The following is a 25,465-nucleotide window of genomic DNA, read 5'->3' on the forward strand; positions in this document are numbered from 1 at the left end:
CGAAACGTGCTTATTTTTTCACATCACGTTTGTATATATTTCATCGATGGATGTGTGTGGACATAAGATAAAAAAAAATTAATTTTAATTACAAACACATTGGACTATACCAATTTTATTCCTAAAGTTATATGACTTATACATTGCATTTAAATTGTTTAAGTTCATTCTAAAGCAACCATGAAGTGGAAAATGAATTCGGAGAAACCAACCGCTTGATGGAGAGATTGTAATGTTTTATGGTGGTTGTAGAAAATCCAGCCAATTTGGTTCACGTTTCGAATTCGATCAACTAGGTCAAACGTAGTTACTCTTATAAACCTATATTTATATATCATACACTCCAAAGAGCAACCCCTATCAATTCAAAGAAAATGGAAAAACCGACCGTTGGATGAGTTTATTACAATAAATTATGAGTGTGGTAAAAAATTTAGCCAATTTCACCATATTTTCGAATCCGATCGGATTGGTCAACCGTAGTCACTTATATGTTTTATTGGTTGACCGATGCCGTGACAACTGCGAAACGTGCTTATTTTTTCACATCACGTTTGTATATATTCCATCAATGGATGTGCGTGGACATAAGATAAAAAAAATTAATTTTAATTACAAACACATTGGTCTATACCAATTTTATTCCTAAAGTTGTATGACTTATACATTGCATTTAAATTGTTTAGGTTCATTCTAAAGCAACCATGAAGTAGAAAATGAATTCGGAGAAACCAACCGCTCGATGGAGAGATTGTAATGTTTTATGGTGGTTGTAGAAAATCCAGCCAATTTGGTTATCGTTTCGAATTCGATCAACTAGATCAAACGTAGTTACTCATATAAATCTATATTTATATATCATACACTCCAAAGAGCAACCCCTATCAATTCAAAGAAAATGGAAAAACCGACCGTTGGATGAGTTTATTACAATAAATTATGAGTGTGGTAAAAAATTTAGCCAATTTCACCATATTTTCGAATCCGATCGGATTGGTCAACCGTAGTCACTTATATGTTTTATTGGTTGACCGATGCCGTGACAACTGCGAAACGTGCTTATTTTTTCACATCACGTTTGTATATATTCCATCAATGGATGTGCGTGGATATAAGATAAAAAAAATTAATTTTAATTACAAACACATTAGTCTATACCAATTTTATTCCTATAGTTGTATGACTTATACATTGCATTTAAATTGTTTAGGTTCATTCTAAAGCAACCATGAAGTAGAAAATGAATTCGGAGAAACCAACCGCTCGATGGAGAGATTGTAATGTTTTATGGTGATTGCAGAAAATCCAGCCAATTTGGTTCTCGTTTCGAATTCGATCAACTAGGTCAAACGTAGTTACTCTTATAAACCTATATTTATATATCATACACTCCAAAGAGCAACCCCTATCAATTCAAAGAAAATGGAAAAACCGACCGTTGGATGAGTTTATTACAATAAATTATGAGTGGTAAAAAATTTAGCCAATTTCACCATATTTTCGAATCCGATCAGATTGGTCAACCGATATGTAGAATATATATATGCACATATTTTATATAAGAACTTCCCCACACACACACACACACACACACACACACACACACACACACATATATATATATATATATATATATATATATATATATATCTCTCTCTCTCTCTCTCTCTATACACACACACATATATATTAATATATATATATATATATATATATATATATATCTATATCTCTCTCTCTCTCTATATATATATATATATAAACACACACACACACACATATATATATATATATCTCTATATATATATATATAAACACACACACACATATATATATATATAGAGATATATATATATATATATATATCTATATGACTATATATATATATCTATATAAACACACACACAAATATATATCTATATGTGTCTATATATATATATATATATATATAAACACACACACATATATGATATATTGATATATATATATATATATATATATATATATATATATATATATATATATATATATATCTATATGACTATGTATATATATCTATATAAACACACACACAAATATATATCTATATGTGTCTATATATATATATATATTTATAAACACACACACACATATAGATATATCTACATATATAACACACACACACACATACATATATATATATATATATATATATATATATATATATATATATATATATATATATAATATTTTGCGGGCTTTTACGGGCCGGGCCTAGCGGGCTTTTGGCGGGCCGGGCCTATGGGCCGGGCCGGGTTTTTGCGGGCTTTTTTGCGGGCCTCCATCGGCCCACCAAGGCGGGCTTTTGCGGGTTTTTTGACGGGTCGGGCCGGGCCAAAAGCCCTGCGGGCCGGCGGGCCTCCATCGGCCCACTTGATCCGCGGGCTTTTTGATGAGGCCTAATGCTAGCTATTTTTGAGTTAAATTTGAGCTAAAATAGCTAAAAAGTCATTTTGGCTAGCCATTTTAGAAATACGTCTGCATCAGTGCTCTCTATTCTAACTAGTTTTGAATTTATATTATTTTTTAAATGAATATTAAATAGTTTAAATATATTTATATGTTATATAAAATAACTTAATAGGAATGTTTTAAATTATAGAGAGTCTCATCTCGCTCTCTATATTTAGGAGCGAGATAGCTAAAAGTTATAATAGAGAGCCACTTAGGAGTCTGGTGCAGCAGCTAAAATATATAAAAAAACTAAACATGCTCTCCAAAATAGCTAAGGAGCAAAAATAGAGAGTCTGTTAAAGATGCTCTATGTTACATAATACTATCTTAGCCTTGATGACGTTTCTGAGCAGTTTTTGGGCTCATATTAATTGTAGTAAAACATCATATCTCTAAGGAATGCCAGCCCTTTCTGCCCTACAAGAGTCCACTTGAACTGCAGTTTTTCTGCTCTGTAGAAACTGTTTTGCACAACGGTTTTCATGGACTTCATTTGTAGTTTCCGGCCAAAGGAATGATCAAACTGCATCCTTAGCCTCTGTACTTTATGGTGCCTTCATTGCTCCATTTAAGCTCTTATTTCTCTTGAATTGCTTCACGAAGTACCCAAAAAAGATAACAAAGTTAAAACAGACTTTTTCAAGGAAATAGCTAAGAAAAATGTAAAGAATTGCACATTATATTTGTCGCATTTTATGGTCCTGTCACTGAATTCCTAACCCAACCAACAATTGAGAGTCTACCAAACCATTTGAATGACCTAGGAGTAACAAAACGAAGCCAAGCCTTGAGAGAACAAACTATTTGCATGAGTGAAGGGTGCTTGTCCTCAAATCGAAGCTTATTGCATGCTTTCCATACAGACATGAGAGCATAAAGACTACTAGCAAACCATATGTTTTTTAGTTGGGGAGAGAAATACTTACTGACAATAGAGGTAAATAACTCACCAATAGTACCACTAGTCGGTAAGATAGTCCCAAAACAGCATGCCAACCATTGCCAAACATGTTGTACAAACAAGCAAGTGACAAATAGGTGAGTAGAATCCTCAACATAGCCAAAAGTATAAAGCTGGCAAACAGAAACTGTTAGTACCCCGTTTTTGAAGTTGCATATCAATAGGTAATTTATCATGAAAAAGCCGCCACGCAAGTAAAGATAATCGTGGTGAAATGAAAGATTTCTAAACCTTAGAAACCCACCCATCCTCTAGAAAAAATTGTTGAACTAGATGGTATCAATCAGAGAAAGAGAAAGAAACTAAACTTGAAGGCTCCCAAATTAATAAGTCATTTTCAGGTTCAATAGGAAGAGGAATGTGAAGGATTTCCGCAGCCAAAACAGGAAAAGAAACTGAGAATTCATTGGGCAAGGTCCATTGCTGATTAGTGGTAAAAGCATCCATCATACTTTCAAAAGTTTCGGAAAATTTGTAGCCTGCAACTTATCAATTAAAGGGGCATTCAACCACTTATCCATCCATAAATTCACTGAATTTCCATCACCAATAAGCCACTTGGAGTTGTGAAAAATGAAAGGAAAAGTTGCCTTTAAACCATGCCATACTGAGGACCCAAAATATCGATATTTCATGTTGCAACAAATAGAAAAACGTTGAGATGCATACTTGCTCCATATTCAATCAATGTGAGAGTAGACCAACCAAGAGATATAAGAGCTACCAAGTTAAGAGACTTGAGATCGCGCAGCGCCAAACCACCTTCCTTCTTCGGCACACAAACCTGCCGCCAGGAAACAGTGACAAGGTTTTTTTTTTTTTTTTAAAAGTCACAAGAAGTACCCCAATTATAGACCATTCAACACATTGGTACCTCAAGTTCTAAATAAATCATTTTGATACCTGAATTTATCACTTATGTCTAATATTCATAAACCCCGTCATACGGTGTTAAACTCAAGACTTCTTTTTTATTCTGTTATGGAATTCAATGGTTGCAGGTTCAGCAAATAATTGCTAGTCATAGGGGTTTTGGTTTCCACAAATTTGGCTAAACTGGAGAGTTTCTTTTAGCATTTGGTACGCGACTGACATTTGTAGTAATTGTCAAGCTTACATAACTTTTACACTTAATAGATGGTCAATACTTTACAATCTTGTATACAGTTAACTTTTACACTTATTAGACTTAACTGTATACAAGATTGTTAAGTACGTATTGACTACCTATTAATCAATCAAAATCTTAATGTTCATATGAACATGATCATCAACGTACTGATCAGTGGCGGAACTTGGAGCCCAATCTTGGAGGGGCCAAAAATTATTAGTTTAGTAAATTGGGGCAATGGGGGGGCCATATATATACAAAATTGTTGACTTTATTGGTGTTATACACGGCTGGTTAAGGAAATTTGAAAACATTGGGGGGGCCATGGCCCTCACCCGCCCCTATAAGGATCCGCCACTGGTACTGATCCTATTGATCTACAAGATTGTCCAAGCATGCAGATGGATTATTTGTAATCTAGAAATTATCAAGACGAGACTTCCCCAAACATGTGGTGTATGCAGCTTTCTTGTATGCATGTAGGGATGGTGCCCCAAAGTAGACCATAGCCATTCTTGGTGTAGTTATAGAGTTTGCCAATGCCCTGTGCCTCACACTCACAAACCTTCTATTCATTTGTTTTCTCTTGCAGCGCAAATGTTTGCATTACAGCGGTTACTATTGTCTCAGACAAGTCAGCAACAATCAACTTAGTGAGTGAATATATCTTTCTATGCTCAACTGGTTTCTACAATTAAATCTTTTTAGTTAGGGCTTTTAGTTAATGTTTGCTGTTTCTTTCTTAGGTGTTTGGTGTCTTGCTTAACGTCCATTATTCTGTATTCCTTTTTTATTTATTTTTGGTTGAGGCAGAGGATATGGAATCTAATTAGTACCTTTGGTTGACTGGTTTGTGATTTTCTTTTTGCAGGTTTTCTTGTTTTTCCATTTGGTTTCAGGGCTCAGAGGTATATTTGCTTCTTAGCTGGGTTGTGATTTTCTTTACTGTCTGTGACATATTAAGAGTGCTTTCATAGATGAGTTGTACTAAACACTTTAAGGATCACATATTAAGTTTGCTTTGACATTGTCGACTTCATCATCAGCTTTTGAATATCTTCTTTTTGTGCTTGTCAGTTTCAGGGCTCATCATTTGCATGATGGACAAGTTAATTGACCTCAGGTGATGCTACGTATCTGCTTGTTGGATTAATATTAGTCAATACCAGATAGTCTCATGTAGTTAGATCGTCTCACTAGTTCATTCAAATTTATCAAATTTCTCATCCCTGCAGGTAATCAATAAGAGGGGAGCTACTCCAGCAATAATTGTATGATAGTTGTAAATGAGAAGTTTTGTGATTATCTCCCAAGTTTTTGACGTAGATAAGATGTCTTGAGTGAGATTATGTAAACTTTGAGTTATTAATCATTATGGAATTTTCCATATGTAATTATTACTCTGATTTATAATAAAAGTGATTCATTTACCCATAGCCTCGAAGGATTTTTGTCAGATTGGATAAGAAATTAATAATATATTAAATGTATTCCAGAAAAGCATTTTAATTGGTAAAAAGGAGCAAATGCAAGGAATGATATGCAAGGAATTGTCATTGTATTTCAGTTAACCATAGTTAACCTCATGTGTTGAATTCCTTGCATTTGAGATAAACAATTCCTTGCATTTGTGAACTCAAATGCAAGGAATTTTTAGGTTGTTGTATTTGCTCTTTTGCAAGGGCCTCTTTGTAAGGACCCAAATGCAAGGATTATTCCTTGTATTTCGGTTTATGCAACGAATTTTCAGTCTTTTACAAGGAAAACAATTCCTTGCAAAAGACCATTTTTCTTGTAGTGAGTTGAAAACGAATATAAGAGGTAAAATTGACCAACTATGGACAATTATTGGAGATACTTTAGACTTTATGGAGATCCACACAGAAATGAAGGTATGCAAAGCATCTCTTTTAGGGTTTTGTCTCCTTTCAGGATTTTATCTATTTTATTGTTTATTCTCCACGTTGGTGGTCCAGAATGTTTGAATTATTTCATGGTTTTTGTCTAGAATTTTTGTCCGGATATACATACTTTAATTCCTTGTTGGCATCATGAAATTGATAAATAATGCTTAGATATATATTGGGTACTGCATTCACAATTCAATATGTTCAAATCAGAGCTATGCGCTAAATTCACCCAACAAGATTATCATAGTAGTTAAAGTGCCGGGTGGGGTAGAAAAAGTAGGTTCTGATGTGCAAGAAAAAGTAGTTGAAAATTGGGTTATTATTTGCAAGAAAAAGTAGTTGAAGTGCTTACATTGAATTAAAATGGGGATAGAAACATTCATTGCAAAAAGATGGATCTGACACATATTTTGAACTTGGTTTTTTTCCTTGAATAAAATTGCAACTTAGGTGAACATGGTGATTTTTTGGATTTTAACATTCATTTTGTTGACAATTGCAGGTGATCTGTTTAGTCTTGTAGTAAATCATGGAGGGAGGTTTTATAGTCAAGGCGGTGTAAATAGACAGTATAGAGGTGGCGATGTTGTTTTTGGGGATAGGGTTGACCCATCCAAATTAGGATTCAATGGCTTTAACTTATGGGCCAATGATTTAGGTTATATGCAGGGTCCAATTACAAATTGGTATCGAATACCCGGTAGTGAACCAGGGACTGGGTATTTACCAATTACTAATGATGCGGATGCTATTGACATGCTTCAATTCATTCCCAAGAGCAACATGATTTTGGAAGTATTTATTGTCTGTCTGGGTGAAAGAAGAATGTTTGCACCTTGGGAGTTAGATAGTTATGATGACGAAATAGACCACCAACTATACATAGGCCATGTCATTGATGATTTAGAAGATTGATGAGTGAGCAACAATCAATAGTTCAGGATGGACCAATTCAAGTTGATGAGCTGCAACAAAGAAGGTTGGGGCCTGAAAATGTGGATTCTGTAATTGTTGGTATGCAACAAGTGGAGCTAAATGGGCCAACAGCCAAACAGAGGCCTAAAGATAAAAGGAAGTAAAAGATGGTTGTTGAAGACAGTGAAGTTCCAAAGAAGAAGAAAGGCAGACGTAAGAAAGAGCTAAAAAGGAGGTATGCCACAAGATTCAAATGGGAGTGCTCCTATGCTCAAGAAAACTTATATGATGATGATGAATCTGATAGTACATCAAGCTTAAAAGATCTGGACTATGACACTATAGTCGACAATGATTATGAAATTTTTGATGAAGATGATGAGGTACTTTTTCAAACAAACATGGATGGTGATCTAAGCAAGCCTGAAGAATGGGAAGAGATGGGGTTTTCTGGTCATATTACTGATGGTGATGGAGACAACTCAGATGGCCTTCATAGTTTAAATGGTGATTTAGATGAGAATGGTGAAGATGTTGGGAGGTTTAAAGTTAAGGGAAAGAGGAGGTGGTCTAAATGGAAGGAGTTCAACAAGAAGTTTGACATGAAGAGGCCAAGTTTTGAACTCGGAATGGCATTTCCCAATTCTGTAATGTTCAAGGATGCAATACAGAAGCATGCTGTATTGACTAAAAAAGAGCTTCGTTTTGGTAAAAACACAAGGCAAAAGGTCAACGTTATTTGCAAGACTTCTCCTGGTTGTCCATTTTGGATATATGCAGCAAGTCCTGATAAAAACACTCCAACTATATACATTAGGACTTTGAGGATGGAGCACAAGTGTAGTGAACTCAAAGGTAGGGTATATCACTGTCATGCCCCTTTCTTTGCTTATGAGTACAGTGCAAGCTTCACAAATGATGAGAAATGGTCAAGAGAGGGTATTCAAACTACTGTTGGCAGAGACTTTGGCATGAATTAATGTTGGTTACCAAATGTGTTATAGAGCCAAGAAAAGAGCAATCAAGCAAGCTCAAGGTAGTTTCGAAGATCAATACAATCTATTAGAAAGCTACGCTCATGAGCTAAAGAAGAAGAACCCTGGAACATCAATTTGGATACAAATTGAGATGGAAGGTGATGTTAGGAGATTTAAGTGAATTTACATTTGCATAGAAGCACTTAAGGTGGGATGGAAAGTAGGGTGTAGAAAGGTGATAGGGTTGGATGGTTGTCATCTAAAAGGGGTTCACAAGAGTCAATTATTGGTCGCTGTAGGCATTGACGGTAATAACGGAATGTACCCTATTGCCTATATATGCAGTTATCGAGAAGGAATGCAAGGATAGCTGACAGTGGTTTTTGGAATTTCTTCAAGCTGATCTGGAAATTTATCATAGTCTCTCATATGTGTTTATATCTGATAAGCAAAAAGGATTGGAGCTTGCTATCAAATTAAGAACAATTTCCAGAAGCGGAACATAGGCACTGCGTACGACACTTGCATAACAATTTCAAAGGAGATGGACATGGTGATTTAGAGTTAAAACAACTTCTCTGGGCAGCAGCAAGAGCAACTACCATGAGACAATTTGTTAAAAGCATGGAAGACTTGAGTAAAGTTTCACAACAAGCTTGGAAGTGGTTGTGTGAGAGGTCAGCAATACACTGGTCACGTTCTCATTTCAATACAAAATTCAAATGTGAAATTTTGCTTAATAATTTGTGTGAGTCCTTCAATGCAAGCATTCTTCCAGCAAGGAAGAAAGGTATTTTGGGATTGTTGGAGGAGATTAGAGTTGCCTTAATGGTGAGGTTATCAAATAGAAGAAATTCTGGGGCAAAATAGAGGTGTAAGGTAGGTCCAAGGGTTGAGAAGTTGTTGAAAAAGAATGCAGATTGGAGCCAAGAATATAGAGCATTGGAGTCTAATAACATGAGGTTTGAGATACATGGCAGAGGTGTTGCTTGTAGTTCAGGTGTTATTTCTCAACATGCTGTGCAATTGGACAACATGGCATGTACATGTAAAAGATGGGATTTGAGTGGACTTCCTTGTGGACATGCTATTGCAGCAATTTACTCGAAGGGATGGTCCACTAATGACTTTGTTGATGAGCACTATACACAAAAGAAGTATTTGATGGCTTATGAACCAATGATCAACCCTATAGCTGGGGTCGATGAGTGGGAGCTGATTAACAGGCCAATTGCACCTCCAAGGTTTAGAAGACTAATCGGAAGGCCGAAAATGTCGAGAAACAAACAACCAGGTAAAGCATACTAACTTATATGTTGTATAAACTCTGTGTCTATATGACTTAAATATGTTTAGTTATATGTGTATAAACCTTGTGTATAGGTGAGGAGCCACCGCAACCTGAAACCACAAAGCTGCCTAAATCTTATTATTCACAGATTAAATGTGAAAGGTGTGGTTTGAAAGGTCATAATCAAAAGGACATGTGTTAGACTACTTAATTATATCAGCTTGCTATTGCTAATTATTTAATTATATTAGATTACTTTTTTTTTTCTTATCAGCATGCTATTGCTAATTACTTTGAGCACTACTTAATTATATGTAGCCCCAAAACCCAAATGTGAGAGATAAAATTCCATCTGACAATATGGAAACCTCAAATGTGAGAGCTGAAATCCCAAGTCAGCGTACTAGAGCCCCACTTGAGAACTTGGGGATGAATGTCAATGTGAACTTAAATTTGAATGTGAATGGGGGAAGTGATAATGTGATAAATGTTCCAATTGATCCTTTGCTATCTTTGACTGTCCAAGTCCCCACTATTAATGCTGCAGATGATAATTTGCAAAATCTGCAAATGCAAAATGGGAATTTGATAAATGTTCCAATTGATCCTTTGCCATCTTTGACTGTCCAAGTTCCCTCCATGTGCGTTAATGCCAAAGATGATAATTTGCAGAATCTGCAAATGCAAAATGGGAATTTGGTTGAATCAAATCAGGTACAATTGTTATACTTGGTTGTTTAGTTTTTAAAGTGTGAATTGATTAATTTTGTTTTAGCTGGTTTATTTATTGTTCATGGTGCTATTTTACGAAGTTGTTGAAGGTACATGTAAAACCAGTCTCAATATCTACAACCAAGTCTACCACTAAAATTGGTGAAGCAAGAAGGTTGAAGACACTTGCAAATAGGATTAAAATCATTAAACCCTTTAACATACCAGGAGCAACTAACATTGGCACAAGCAAAAAGAATGAAGATGGAGCAAAACCTGGAGCCCAAAAGACATAGAAGTACTAATGCTTGAAGCAAAATTATAATTTTTGTGAAGTTTTAGGTAAAGCTTTGTTAGTGACATGAACCCGGACATTTCCTTTTAGCTGCCATATGTTCTTTGACAATGTTCATTAAATTGTCTCTTGTTGCAGCTCTTTGTTACGGTGATGATCCGGTATCGAATTAGAATTTGGGAAAGAAGCGCAGCATATATCTCTTAGAAGCAAAACAAACAAATCTGGGGATGACCAAGCAGAGATTCATGACCATTTGTTTTTTATCTTTGAAAACAATGAATGTGCAAGTTATATTGCTTAGTTGGATATTTTGTGTAACAAATGGTTGTACTTTTGAAACAATGCAAATGTCTTATAGAGCCATGGAGATTATTAATCTATTTGAACGTGGTTTTCATTTAACGCAACGAAACACATATGATTGTAAACAAGCTTGTTTATTTTCCTCTACTTGGCAATATTTTGGAGGGAATTATGTATGGTTGTGCTTTTAGGAGGGAGTGGGGTGAAGGCTATGAGATTTTTGGAGGGGAAAAGGTAAAAGGACGAAAATACCCACACAAGAAGTCCTGAGTTTAACACCGTTATGACGAGGTGTATGAATATTAGACATAAGTGATAAGATCGGGTACCAAAATGATTTATTTAGAACTTGAGGTACCAATGTGTCTAATGGTCTAAAGTTGGGGTACTATTTGTGTCGTTCCCCCTTCTTTTTTTTTTTCTTTTTTTTTTATAAATTCCCATACCAAATAAAGTTTCGAGCACATTTAGACAAGTTTTTTTAAAAGAGATGAAGGCCACAAGTATACGGAAAAACTATGAAGAAGCAAACTCTGAAATACATCATGAACCAACTGAACACGACTTGCCATGGACAACAACTTGCCTTGCTACCCGACAAGACGAGCTTTAGCCTTATTAGCTATTGCTTGAAGGTGGAAACGTCGAAGTTTTCCCTTGAATATAGAAACGCCTAGATAAGTAAGTGGGGTAGTACCTAACTTGAAACCTAATAACACTACGCCGGTGAGAATAGTTATCGCCAGTATAAAAAGTACTCTTATCTTTGTTTACTAGTTAACTTGAAGCAGCACCATACTCATCTAAAAAGAGTTGCAAGCGATTGAGAGAAGATATATCCCCTCGACAGAAAATAAAATGGTAATCAGCGTAGAGCACATGAGTAATCAAACATCCCCTCAGCATAGAAATAGGTTTAATCTTTCGAGCATCAAAAAGGGAAGACATACCTCGACTTAGAGCTTCTTCTGCAATGCAAAACCATAAAGAAGAGATAGGATCACCTTATCGTACCCCGAATCACAAGAAAAAAAGCCTTGTGGCGTCCCATTAATCAAGACTGACAGCTTAGCAGAATTTAAGATAGTTTGAATTAAACTTCTGAACCTTGAGGAGAACCCTAAATTCTCTAATACCTGAAAGAAACTGCCAGTTTAGAGTAGGGCTGGGCTCGGTTCGGTACTGGAGTTTACTGGCTGATACCATGTACCGTAGCAACTTATACTGGTATGAAAAAAACCATACCACTACCGACCACAAAATCCGGTATACCGAGAAGTCGGTATATCGATTTAATTGGTCGGTTCTGTACGGTTGGGCTTGTAACCGAGTTTGACATTGGGCCGCAAACCAGTCACCAGTACATCACTGGTACATCTCAACACCTGTTCCTTCTTCTGTTTTCTCCTTCTGAAAACTCTTCGACCCACATAGTTATGGGTCTCTCCAGTCTCCATACCACATAGAGTGATTGTGGTGAAGGAAGAAGCAGCCTCAGATCTGCAACCTCTCTGCTAAAATCAAACAAAAGTTTCAAACTTTATTCATCTATAAAGCATGATTCTCCGAATTTCTAACAAAACCTCATCTGGGTGTTCACCAAATTTCACAACTAACAAAACCCAAGACGCAAAGAAACAAAAGACCAAAAATTTACTCAACACCAACTAAACCCAAAACCAGATTTTTCTTCCCAGCAAAGAAAATCAATTTAAGCAAGAAAAGAAACTTACTTAAAGTAAAAGAGAGATCCAGGGCCGAGTTTGAATAAGATTCTGAACTGGCTCTTCAAATTCACAGAGGGCTTAGAGAAAAAGAGAGCGAGGTTGATACAGAAACCCTAATTTAGTAAATGGGAAGAGAGCAGAGTCTGAGAGAAGCACCTTATAGGTTGCTATTTTTCAAGAAGAAGAAGATAAGAAGAGAGAGAAGAGACGGGAAAAGAAAGAAAAAGAAGAAAGAGAAGAGAGAAGAGAGAAGAGAGAAGAAGAGTCCAGAAAGAAGAAGAGAGAAGAATAAAAAATTAAAAAAATATGAGTATTGTACATGAGTTCGGCACGGTACGGTATACCGTGTATATATGAAAATTGAAACCATTACCGTACCTTGTATGTGGAGTCGGTACGGTTGTACCGTACCAAGAGTTCGGTTACCGACAGTATATATCGCTTACCAACTTCTTTGGTTCGGCTCGGATTCGGTTGGTTGGTTTGTCTCGGTGGAAAATGACAGCCCTAGTTTAGAGTATCAAACGTTTTGACAATATCAACTTTAATATCCACATTACCTGGCCTCCAAAGATTATCCTATCCAATAGATTGAAGCCCTCATAAACAAAAACAACGCAATCTGAAATTTGCCAACCTTCAGGAAAAGCACTCTGATGAGCCGAAATAATACATGAAGCTATAGGACCCAACCGATCTGCCATAATCTTCGGAATCATCTTAAATGAAAAATTGGCCAAAGCAATTGGCCTAAAATGAGATATCACATTTGCCCCTTCCATCTTTGGAATTAGCACAATGAAGTTCGCATTTAACCACTGCAAGTGGCTTAGTGGTTCTTGTCTAGTTGGGTGTTCTCCCCAACCTAGATTCGAACTCCGAAGCTGTCAAAGTGGCGAGTCACTGTGCTGCAATGCACAGTTGGAGCATTTCATATGCGCCGAAGGGGTTTATCTAGGGCCTAAGAAGCCTTTGGGTTCCTCTTGACAAAGTCAAAAAGAAAAATTTGAATTCGCATTTGGGCATAACCAATTTTGTTGGAAAAAGTATTGCACAAATCCAATGACATCACTACCAACAATATCCCAGCAGCTTCGGTAAAAAGAGCCAGGAAAACCATTTGGACTAGGAGCACTAGAAGGGTCCATAGAAATGACAGTACGCTGGATCTCTTATGAAGTGGGAATAGACACCAACACTGAATTATTATCTTCAGAAACCAAGGAGGGAATAACCCTGCAGTAATCAACTGCACCAGCAAGAGTAACACTTGAAGCATATAAAGATTTATAGAACTTTATTAATAGCATGACTAGCAATCTTGCGGATCAGTAAGAAGATTTTCCCCATCCTGTATGCAATTTATGGAAGATCGCACTGCCTTATTGCGGGCATAAGCATGGAAAAAATTAAAGCTCTTGTCTCCCTCAGTGAACCATTTAACACGAGCTCTTTCCCTCCAAAAAGCCTATTGACGCTTAACAGCCTCAAGAACATCAGCCTTTGCAATAACTTCAGCCTCAAAATTAATATTAGTAGAACCATTAGAAGCAATATCTTGTTGAATAGCAGTCAACATAGCATAGGCCAACTCCAGATTTCTATGAACATTCCCAAATACAGTGTTGTTCCATTGCTTAAGGCATAATTTCAAAGCCTTCAATTTTTGTAGAGTCATATACATGGGACAACCAGCAGGCCTGGTGGTCGCGCAACAATTTGGTACCAAATCCTTAAAAGAAGAGTGGAGGAGCCACATAGATTGGAAACAAAAAGGTTTAAGAATTAGTAAATAAGAGTCTTGAGTAAATTGAAATGGTAGTTGTTCATACTGTAGTCAATTGTACGTAGGAGTTAATAAGAAAATAAAAAATAAAAATTCATCACACAGTTGTTTATGAAAAGAGACAACTGGATAAAAAGAGGCCAAATATAGGGCTAAAATTATGTACAGTATATAGAAAAAAGAAAAGTTAGTTAGTTCCCAGGATCATATGTACCGAAGCTAATTCTGAACGATTTCGTTAAAGATAACCGTCAACGTCATAGAAAGAATAGAGTGCACCTTGACGTATGTATCAATACTTATGTAAGAGAAATATTTGATGATAGAAGAAGGAAAGGCATGGAGAGCAAACTCAAAATGGTGGCCCATCCGATGACACAAATAGGTGCTGTCAGACGGGAAGAAGGGGAAAAAAGGAGGAGTCTAGGGTTTCAATTCAGAACTCGATTTCTTTTTAAGTTGCGTATAACAGATTTTTTTTCTTTTTAAATAAAATAAAATCAGTAGGAGGGAACTATGACTTAATCAGTTATAAAAATTCACAAAACTTAATTTCGTAGAAGTCTGGCTTATGAATTGACTCGAAAACATAAAAGTGTGGGTTATGTTGTGACCAAATACGAGGTTATGGTCCAAAATGAATGAGATGTACAGTGATGAATTAAACAAGGAGGAATGGGCTTTTGAGGTGGAATGAACTAGGGATAGATTGGGGTGGTGGCCTCCCCATGTGTTTTCAGTTTCGATGGCAGGGACGTCTGTTGTAAGAGGTTGCTGTCGATAATTACTGATGATGAGAATCTTGGAAATCCAGTGGCAACTGACAAATTGTCCAATTCATTTTGCTGAGAAAAGAGCCACAAATAGTAGCAATATACCTATATATGATCACGGAGGAGTGAATCGTTTTCCTTCGTTATAATATATGATTTGAGTTTGTGGTGATGTAGTAATGCGAGTTAAAGCTTTTGTTTCTGCAACTTTCTTGTTTTTGTCCTCTACCAATTTTCTATCTGGAACTTTTGAATAAATAGGGGCTTCTGATTTCTGAATAAACAGCATGGGAACTCACAAGGGTTGTCTTTTGAGTAAATCACTAAAAGACTACCAATCATAATATATAGTTTCAGTTACCATTTCAACATATAAAGTGGTAACAAAACGATTATACGAATTACCAAAAACAAAGAGCTTGTTCTTTCATAGATTTGAAGGCTGATCTAACCAATTGCATGATTTGGACCTTCATTCCAACGAAACTAGAAAATCAATCTAATCCACATTTGACAACGTGAAATTCTAAATTAATTTGAATATGGGGCATTGCATTAATTTATGTCCAACATCAGAATTGTTAATAGTTCAAAAATTAGGCAAAAAGACCCCAACCTAGCATAATCATCATGTATTTTGTTTTTTGGTTTCTTCACTGTCAAATTCATTATTAAAATATATTATTTGTTTAAGTAAATCCAGAATATGTGTCTGGCCCAAACTCTAGGTTACTTGACCTAGTGGTAATAGGGTTATTAACTAGAGATAATCTTGGATAATCTTAGAGATATCCATTCAATGTATGATTACCTTTCCTTGTATGATTCAGATTCTATGCATTGTAATCCTCTATATAGAGAGGCCCCTATTATCAATGAGAATACACAACAATTTTCTCTCAATTCCCGTTTCTCTAAAAGTCATTAGGATGATGGCTTTCACCTTATTTGCCTCCAAAGCTGCTCTATTTGCTTCCAAAGCTTGAGTTTGCTCAACAGTTAGCACGTCCTGGCTAGGCTAGAGAATCGTATCCAGGATTCCATCGGCCTTGAGATGCTGGAAGACATCACGAACCTACTTGTGATATCCAGAGCCAGTTGTTCCCAATGGAGCGAAGTCCAGTTTGTTCAGGTTACTCATTCTGAAAAAGAACAAGAAAAATGGTTAGTTTCAGAGCGAAAAAGGCTACCACGAAAACATATAATATTTCTGAGTGTAGTTGCTCCCAACAAATTATGAATTTCCGAGCGTAATTGCGTCCAAGAAATTAGGGATTTCTGAGCGTAGTCGCTTCCAAGAAATCAGATTCCAAGAGGTATTAGATTAGATCGAAACAATGATGTAAGTGGTCGATCATAAATTCTCTACAAATTTAAGTTTGGATCTCAACAAGCTCCAAGCTTGGAGTGAGTACAAACCCCCACAGTTCGGCTTTTGGTCTCCCCTATGAAGAAGAAAGGGAGTTTGCAAGTCCCCAATAAAAAGAATAGAAATTGAAAAAAAACAAGAAACGGGAACTTTTAGTAAAAATACCTTGAAATAGTGATCGGAAATTCGCCGGAAAGTTGCCGGAAAAATCTCGCCGGAAAGTGGCCGGTAGCGACCGGAGGTGGTGGGCTGCCCTTCTCCTTTTTTTTTTTTTTTTTTTTTTTTTTTTTTTTTTCTGTGGCCCAGGCCTGATTCCTTTTTTTTTTTTTTTTTTTTTCTGGCCCAGGCCTGCTGAGGATCAGATGGCAGGCCCTTGACTTCTTCTTCTGGCCTACGAATCCCTCTTTTTTTTATTTTGGACTTGGGTCGCGTCTTGGGCTGACACGTCTTGGGTTGCGTTCCTTTTTCTTTTCTTTTTTTCTTTCTCTTCCTGGTTTTTTTTTTCTTCTTTCGCTGGCGAATTTGCTGCCTGTCCGGTCACTTTGTGGCAGGTTTCTGAAGAGGTGGTTCCGATTCCTGGAGGATGGGGTTAGGGCAGAGATGGTGGCCAAGTGGCAGTTCTGGGCTCCTAGGATTGAGAGCTTCAAGGTGATGTCGTCGGTGGTTGCTAGTGTTTGAAGGCTACGATTTTAAGGTTTCAGGATTAGGGCTTCATGTTGATAACGTGTTTTAAGAAAACTGAAATTGGAAGAGAATTGAGTCGTGCTTTCATTGATAATATGAGCCTATTTATATAGAGGATTACAAGCATAGAGATAGAGTTGTGAATGGAAACATAATCGTACATTGATTGGATATCTACTAAGATTCTCTGAGAAACTCTAGGTTACTTGCTCTATTACAACTAGAGCAAGTAACCTAGAGTTTGGGCCAGACACATATTCTGGATTTACTTGAACAAGAACATAATTTTTCAATATGCAGCAATAAACAAAGAGTAATTGTTTTAGGTTTCGGTGAAAAGACTTTCAAAACTCAATAATACTTTTGAAACTCTTCAAAACCATAATATGTACGTTGAAAATATAAACCAATAAAGTGGTGAAGAGAAATGACTTATCTCTAGAAGTTCCATCACATATAATTATTTGTCAAGTAGTACAATTACCAATTTACGACTATTAATAAAGAGCAAATGAATTTTGAAAATGTTATAAACTAGAGAATAAGAGAAAGGTAGAATAGAGAGACAGAATATAGGAGGAGGTAGAAGTGTGTGTTTCATTCTCATTAGACCCCTTTATATAGGAGTAGTGTTTACATCATAAGGACATAACTAATGAGTATTTACAGTAGACAGCCACACATATATATAATATTTACAACACTCCCCCTTGGATGTCCACCACTAAATGATATGGTGTTGGACGCACTTAATGTTGCCTCGTCAAAAACTTTGCCAGGTAACAAAAACCCAGTGGGACAAAAATAACCCTGGTCGAAGGAGAAAAAGAGTACAACGCGCATATATCCTAAGTAACATAATTTTGAATGCTCCCCTGATGAGAATCTCCCCCTGATTGTTGCAAGCTTCAATCATGTATGTAATAAAATACATGCAACATGTATATTGGATATGGTGTGTCGATCACATAGGTGAGACTATGTGTGCTTTGCATAAAGGGGACTCATCATGAATTGCAATTCCTGCAAAGGTTAAGGCAATACCAATAAAACTATGATATTCTTAATGAATCTTACCTGACATGATAAGAGTATAACCAATTTCATATGCTCAAATTATAGATAAAGATATTAATTAAAGAATAACAATATAAAGGAACAAAATTAAATTGACACATTCACCTTTGTCCGAGCATTGAAATTTAAGTATGGCGTACTTAGCCATAAATATCAATTTGTGTAATTGATAATTTCATATAGGCTCAATATGAGCTCTAGATAAATTCATAACTTCGCGAAAGTTGGAATATGTTGCAACATTGTGAGCATGATACAAATTCGATTTCTTAGTCTTGTCATAGTACTCAATGAGGCAATAAGTCACTTTGACCGTAAATGAATGAGTATATATGAACTTTAGACTTTTTGATTCCATGAGTGATCTTTAAACTCATTCATTCATGGACTTGGCTTTGGCAATATGAATCGGTCAATGATTTGACTAAGCAATATGCTTATATTGACACATTTGGGGATTTGCTTTTAATAATTTGCCTTTAAGATCTTCATAATAACCATGACAACCTGCTTTAAGCCTCTCGTCAATATAACAGCTATATGTAACACTATACTTATAGAAAAGTTGTCACTTTGAGAAGAATGATAATCCCATGTCTCTATAAAGAGACTTGTGTCATAGTGATTTCAATTCACTTTAGTACACCCTTTGTAATTTTTAGGGTAGATAAAGTCCAAGTATATCATCACGTTTACAATATTTAAATTCATTGGAATTGCATCTTTCCAATTTGGCCAATATTATAGTTTGTCGACAAAATGAAACGTGGTATAGTATACAACCCTTGATGATTTTCAGTAGCGCTACTATAGATGAGATATCATCAAATTTTGATCCCACACATTCATATATGCATGCATTAGCTATAATAAGTTTTATTGATATCAAATACTCATTCCTCTTTTAGGAAATATAATGTCTCTCAAGGACAAATTAATTAAAGAATGTGGATCTTTGTATAACCTCATGAAAAGCGTTATAGGGCTTGTATAATCTTCCCTTATAGGGATCTTGAAATATTGGACTTTGTGGATATATTCCACATAAATTTACGCCGTTACAATAGTGTTTCCTCCCCCTAACGGCGGGAAGACTATTAGATTTGACCACACAAAATATGTGTTCATAAATATTGGATTGAAAATCCATTGGTGGGTGGCGGGCCCAAACCAATTTTTAGGTCAAGAAGATAATAAATTGAGATTTTTTCTCAAAATTAAAATGTGATATGGTAGATAAAATCTCACACCAATTCACATTTTTCATGAACGATATTAATTTCTCCCCCTAATGGCGGGAGGATTGTCCCATTATAGTGACAACTCGCAACTATCCAATAAATTATAATGTCCTTATTAGGAAGGTATGCAACTGTTGTTGTATTATACAACAATATAAAGTATGTATGTAGATGAGTCTACATGACATAGTAGATAAAATAAAGACACATTGGTCACGCCAAAATAATTTTATTTGGCTTAAATGCTCAATGAAAATTTTAGTTCATGATACAGTATACTAATACAACTTAAATTAGGTGAAAATTTCATCACCAATATATGCAATGGTATTCCATATATGTAACATAATATGAGCTCAGTTGGAGCCATCAATCAAGATCTGCAACTCTTGAAATGATTGTTACCTTAGCTTTATGAAGCATCAATTGTGAAAAATTATCAACAATTTCAATGGATCATGTCCATAGTTGCATTATATGCATGCAAGACAACTATGTTTGTCATTATATTTATCATGAACATTCATGGTTCAAAATGAATTTATTGATGAACACGTGGTTCATATTATTGTTTGACATTGAACACAAATTTCGAGTCTGTGATAGTGGTCCATATGGGTATAACCGTATACTCCAATAAATAATAGATTTAGGGATCATAGCCCTCATACTCAAACCATTTAGTTTGAGTCTTCACAATTAGAAGCATGTTCTAAAATTGGAGTGAACAGAGGTTCACATGTACTCATAAAGAGAAGGGACAAAGGTCCTGACATAATTGGAGATCAAGAAACAAGAGGTTTCGATCTATTTGATTGTACAACAATCAGAGGAGAAATTTTAAGTCCTCATGAAATTGAATCAAGAAACATATAGTTTCGATCTCATTAGAAATTGACAACTTTATGTCAAATTATCAGATAATATAATAAGAGGAAATCAAAATGAAGTCGTCGAACTTATGAAAATACATACCTCGATTCTGTTGGAAACATAATTAATATTGTTGATACCAATATGTGAGTACCATATGCCAAAAATAGAGGGGTACTCATTTAGAGTCAATAATTGATACATGCATTAATATAACATTATAACAAAATAATCAAAAATCTGTTGTAGTCTAGTTAGTTAGGATATTTGGTTCTCACCCAAAAAGATCTGGGTTCAAATCCCAGCGATGGAAAAATAATTTTGCTATTTTTTCACAAAAAAAAAATGAAATAGTATGGGGTGGATATAAATCATTGATTGTAGACATAATTAAGAAAAAAATTAGGTATTCATGTAGTTGATATGACAAAAACGTTTGTCAGGCCAAAATAATCTCAACAAATAAATCGTAATAAAGATAATTAATGTAATTAACCTTAATGAACATAATTCATGATGAAACGTTCAGCATTATTCATAATAAAATTTAATTAAACATCATTAAAAGAAAAATCAAATCAGAGAAAAACAAATAAAAGTGACTAAATACAACAAAGATAGATAAAAAAATGCCTAAATATAGGCTTAAAATTAATCGGTGCCAAGAACACCGCCGCTGATCATGTCATCAACATGTAATTGCTATATTATATTCACTGACAGGTCCTCCACATAATTGTAGTTGGGAGGTGTTCTGATGCATAGTGGAATTGAAATCAGTGATAGAGTTGGAAGTTCTGAAGGCGCAAATGCTTCCATCAATGTCACGCCCCGATTTTTAACACAAAAATAAAAATCGATATATATAATCTCATAATTATACATGTGTGATGATTCAGCCATCAATACAGATACCTGGAAAACTTTTTCCTTTCAAACCAAGTACAACTGATGCCCTGAACCCACAAAATGAATATATACTCGCTCCACAAAGTTATATATTACACGAGTTTACAAATTAAATTGCCACAACAAGATAATGAGTAAATGCTCCTCAGAGCTTACTACAAGCGGAAGTCTTAGTAATGATAAAGTCACAAAAATGGCTTCCTACCGTAAAGCTGCAAATGGTGCTACCTCAGCATCAGCCACGATTATCCTGACCTGCAGGATTAACCCCTACACCGTTTGAATGGTGCACGGGGTTGCCACACAACAAACCCGGTAAGCTTTTGCAAGCTCGTATGAGTAACTCAAACCACATATGCACAACTCGCCCAATGAGGAAACCCATCAACTCGTAAAAAGAACACACACCCTGTTTTCCCAAAACAACACATTCTTTTCCCAAAAGAAAACAACTCAAATCACCTAGTGACGGAAATCATATGAATTGAAACTCTGAAAATTCAATATGCACTTCCCCAAAATTCACCACAAAAGCCATCCCGTGACAAAATCATAATAATTGAAACTCTGACAATTAAATATGATACACAAGTCCTCCCCGGACATTTAAAAGAAAGAATCCCCGAAACTCCATTTTAAAACACATTCTCAAAGCAACACAAGTCACCCCGTGACAAAATCATAATAATCGAAACTCTGACAATTAAATATGATTCACAAGTCCTCCCCGGACATTTAAAAGAAAGAATCCCCGAAACTCCCTTTTAAAATACATTCTCAAAGCAACACAAGTCACCCCGTGACAAAATCATAATAATTGAAACTCTGACAATTACATATGATACACAAGTTCTCACCGGACATTTAAAAGAAAGAATCCCCGAAACTCCCTTTTAAAACACATTCTCAAAGCAACACAAGTCACCCCGTGACAAAATCATAATAATTGAAACTCTGACAATTAAATATGATACACAAGTTCTCACCGGACATTTAAAAGAAAGAATCCCCGAAACTCCCTTTTAAAACACATTCTCAAAGCAACACAAGTCACCCCGTGACAAAATCATAATAATCGAAACTCTGGTAATTAAATATGATACACAAGTCCTCCCCGGACATTAAAAGAAAGAATCCCCGAAACTCCCTTTTAAAACACATTCTCAAAGCAACACAAGTCACCCCGTGACAAAATCATAATAATCGAAACTCTGACAATTAAATATGATACACAAGTTCTCCCCGGACATTTAAAAGAAAGAATCCCCGAAACTCCCTTTTAAAACACATTCTCAAAGCAACACAAGCCACCCCATGACAAAATCATAATAATCGAAACTCTGACAATTAAATATGATACACAAGTTCTCCCCGGGCATTTAAAAGAAAGAATCCCCGAAACTCCCTTTTAAAAGACGTACTCATGAGCATCAGATGGCTCCCCGCTACCTCCCATGATGTACAATGGCAACAGACTAGAGCTTTAACTGATCGTATCCACAAACCCGGCCAAAGGTGTGAAGTCCCGATATATTTGCCTGAGGTCACTCCCAGCAACCCCGAATCCTCAGACCTCCTCGGCCATCAGATCAAAACATTTTAAAGCGGTCACTCAGGACCAAAAGTTACTCAACTCTCAAAAGGAGATGTCATCCCGTGACCTCCGAATCATCCGACCTCCCTGTACGTCAGATTTCAAAACATTAAGCAAGTCGCACTGGACTCAAAATGTTAAATCAAATCAAAGGGAGAAATCACCACTTGTGACTCTCAGATCTTCAGACCCCCGATCATTAGATCAAAACGTTCAAATCACATTAAAACAACTCACACCAAATCTTGACACTTTTCAAACAATAGAAATTCCCAATTCCTAATACAATGTTTCCCGAAAAGTCAAGCCTCAAACAATAGAATGAAACCCATCAATCCCTATTGCTTAATTCACCCATCAACCCATAAGAATATACATATTTCACTCAGGAATGCCACTAATACCAACTATAGTTTGCAGTTAACTAAATAACTCTCAAACAATAAAGGTAACTTCGTTCGTAAATGAACATTGTGAGATTACTCACCTCAGAATCCCGCTGCGTCTTCAATACAGAACCGAACTAACACTCACACCAACAACTCGTCCAAATCACCTTGAGAAGCACCTAATCACCAATGATCTCAAATCAGTGAATCACCAAGTGATTAAAAGTTCGAATCCCCTAATCGAAAAACAACCCTGAAAGTAACGCCAATCGAGGCGAAACCTCATCCGAGACCACCCAAAGTCTCCGGAATGCTTTTACGATCGATGTGACAAAACCACAAGTCGATCGAACGCTCAAATCCTCACGGATCAAATCATCGAACGGTCCGAAACCGTAAAAATCACAACATATTCATACGATCTCCAAAAATTACGTATTATATATCGAAACGCTCGTATCGACGAGTAGATGATATATAATACCAGAAACTATCCAATACATGGCCAGAAGGCCGCCAAAAACGCCGCCACAGTCGGTGGCACAACCACCACTGGCCAAAACTCAATATTTTACAAAACTCCCAACATCAAAGATCTTCTTCTCAGCATGCTTATCAACTTTCATAACTAGAATGAAGTCAAAATCGAAGTGAAAAGGGTTGAAAACTACCTCGCAAGCCGTGAATCACTGTTCAATCCGAGCTGAACAAACTTCCACGTGAATCGATCCAAACCAACCCCAAGGATCGAAGAAGGAGGCTGCTGCGAGCTCAACACAGGAAGGATGAAGCCGTGGCGTCGCTGGAGCTGCGTTTTCCTACCGGGTCAGAAAACACCAAACTTCGCCGCTTTGCTGCGCCGCACACGGTGAATATCGCCGCTAGAGGATGCCACAGAGACGACCGAAGCAAGGAGGCGAGTCGATCTGGAAAGTTTCACAGCCGGAGATCGCCGGAAAAGTCGGGTAGGGTTTCCGGGTTGGGGTCGGGTTTGACGCAAAGAAGAGAGAGAACAGAGGTTCTGATTTCTGGAAATAGAAACCCAAATGAAAATAGTAAATTTCCCGAAAGAGAAATTTCTATTTATAGTGATTTCCAAAAATATCCAAAACTTTCGCAGACCATAACTTCCACATACAAACTCTGATTTCCGCGTTCCACATATCCACGACCCATATTGACGCGCTCTACGACTTTCGTGAAGAAAGTTTTCAGAGATACCCAACGAATAAAAAGTCAACCCTTGCGGCCCCCCTAAAATGACGCTTCATGAATAATTATTCGCCCAAAACACTTCCACTCCATCCACGAGCCACGAAATCGTCCAATAACCACTAATTAGATTCCGGAAAATAAATACGAATTTCCGGGGCATCACAATCAATATCGTGCTCTAGGTAGAAAAAATGGTTTTCTGGTGAGCAAAGCTCAAGCGGGTTTTTCACCGTAAGACACTCATCTTTTAGGCTCTTGTCAAGATGATGATGCAAGAAAATCATAGCCTTGGCACGATCTTCCACAGATGACTTATTATCAACTTTGATGGCATCTCCAAGGTTGTTAGCCATAAAGTGAATTTTGGCATCAAGAACCCAACTCAAATAGTTATTGCCAAAAATTTCAAGAGGATCAAAGTCCAATTTTGTTAGATACATCATCTTCTACAAATAGAAAAGACGAGATATATCAGGATCCATAATTATTAGACCAGTATGTTCTATGAAAAATGATAAAAAAATTCATATACGAAACAAAGGTTTCGAAGAGTTCATAAATATGAACAATGGATCCCATAGGGAACACACGAGAAAAACATTCGTGTGATGTCTATAGAACCATAGGTTCTAAGACTACTCGGTCAGAGGACTCGAGTCTTGAGCAATGGAACATGTAGTTCTCGTTGTTGTATATGAAATATAAATTTTCAACAATTATATGAACGCATACAAAAAAAAATTGAGAAAAAAAAAAGAGAAACTCATAGATCATTTGCCTTGGTATAAGCAACTATGTTGCACCATAAGACTTGCAGATCATCATGGAGTTCAAAGAAGAAGAAAAAAAATAAGAGCA

General features: G+C 36.3%; 3 protein-coding genes and 1 non-coding gene across 5 annotated transcripts; 3 read left to right on the plus strand and 1 right to left on the minus strand.

Annotated features, from left to right (window-relative positions):
• The first annotated feature begins 4,412 nt into the window (after positions 1-4,412).
• On the plus strand, positions 4,413-5,992 carry LOC133713099 (uncharacterized). 2 transcript variants are annotated; one of them, XR_009847782.1, is made up of 5 exons: positions 4,413-4,534; positions 5,158-5,218; positions 5,437-5,473; positions 5,643-5,688; positions 5,801-5,992. XR_009847782.1 is itself a non-coding variant. In XM_062139221.1 (5 exons), the coding sequence occupies exons 1-5, from the start codon at positions 4,890-4,892 to the stop codon at positions 5,802-5,804; spliced, it is 303 nt and encodes a 100-aa protein (XP_061995205.1). In that variant the 5' UTR covers positions 4,875-4,889; the 3' UTR covers positions 5,805-5,992. The 2 variants fall into 2 exon arrangements, 1 of the variants encoding a protein (XP_061995205.1); XM_062139221.1 differs by lacking the exon at positions 4,413-4,534 and adding an exon at positions 4,875-5,044.
• A 3,332-nt stretch (positions 5,993-9,324) lies between these two features.
• LOC133711767 (uncharacterized) lies at positions 9,325-9,860 on the plus strand. Its single transcript, XM_062137862.1, has 2 exons — positions 9,325-9,661; positions 9,751-9,860. The coding sequence occupies exons 1-2, from the start codon at positions 9,325-9,327 to the stop codon at positions 9,858-9,860; spliced, it is 447 nt and encodes a 148-aa protein (XP_061993846.1).
• Positions 9,861-11,747: 1,887 nt separating this feature from the next.
• LOC133711768 (uncharacterized) lies at positions 11,748-13,479 on the minus strand. The gene is made up of 3 exons (XM_062137863.1): positions 13,258-13,479; positions 12,322-12,481; positions 11,748-11,938 (listed from the first exon to the last, which is right to left on the minus strand). The coding sequence occupies exons 1-3, from the start codon at positions 13,477-13,479 to the stop codon at positions 11,748-11,750; spliced, it is 573 nt and encodes a 190-aa protein (XP_061993847.1).
• Positions 13,480-20,739: 7,260 nt separating this feature from the next.
• Positions 20,740-20,813, plus strand: TRNAE-CUC (transfer RNA glutamic acid (anticodon CUC)). Its single transcript has one exon. It is a non-coding gene; the product is annotated as a tRNA-Glu (tRNA).
• The last annotated feature ends 4,652 nt before the right edge of the window (positions 20,814-25,465 follow it).

Source organism: Rosa rugosa, chromosome 5 (assembly GCF_958449725.1).
Source record: "Rosa rugosa chromosome 5, drRosRugo1.1, whole genome shotgun sequence".
Taxonomy (NCBI): domain Eukaryota; kingdom Viridiplantae; phylum Streptophyta; class Magnoliopsida; order Rosales; family Rosaceae; genus Rosa; species Rosa rugosa.

Excerpts from the sequence above, each read along its gene's own strand:
- LOC133713099 (XM_062139221.1), top strand. The coding sequence starts at position 4,890 with ATGGCCCTCACCCGCCCCTATAAGGATCCGCCACTGGTACTGATCCTA. Across the intron at positions 5,045-5,157 it reads TGCAGCTTTCTTGTATGCAT|CGCAAATGTTTGCATTACAG; the intron begins GTAGGGATGGTG and ends TTTCTCTTGCAG. Across the intron at positions 5,219-5,436 it reads AGTCAGCAACAATCAACTTA|GTTTTCTTGTTTTTCCATTT; the intron begins GTGAGTGAATAT and ends TTCTTTTTGCAG.
- LOC133711767 (XM_062137862.1), top strand. The coding sequence starts at position 9,325 with ATGAGGTTTGAGATACATGGCAGAGGTGTTGCTTGTAGTTCAGGTGTT. Across the intron at positions 9,662-9,750 it reads GTCGAGAAACAAACAACCAG|GTGAGGAGCCACCGCAACCT; the intron begins GTAAAGCATACT and ends CCTTGTGTATAG.
- LOC133711768 (XM_062137863.1), bottom strand. The coding sequence starts at position 13,479 with ATGGAAGGGGCAAATGTGATATCTCATTTTAGGCCAATTGCTTTGGCC. Across the intron at positions 12,482-13,257 it reads GGATAATCTTTGGAGGCCAG|AGAGGTTGCAGATCTGAGGC; the intron begins GTAATGTGGATA and ends TGATTTTAGCAG. Across the intron at positions 11,939-12,321 it reads CAGTGATGTACTGGTGACTG|AAGAAGCTCTAAGTCGAGGT; the intron begins GTTTGCGGCCCA and ends TTTGCATTGCAG.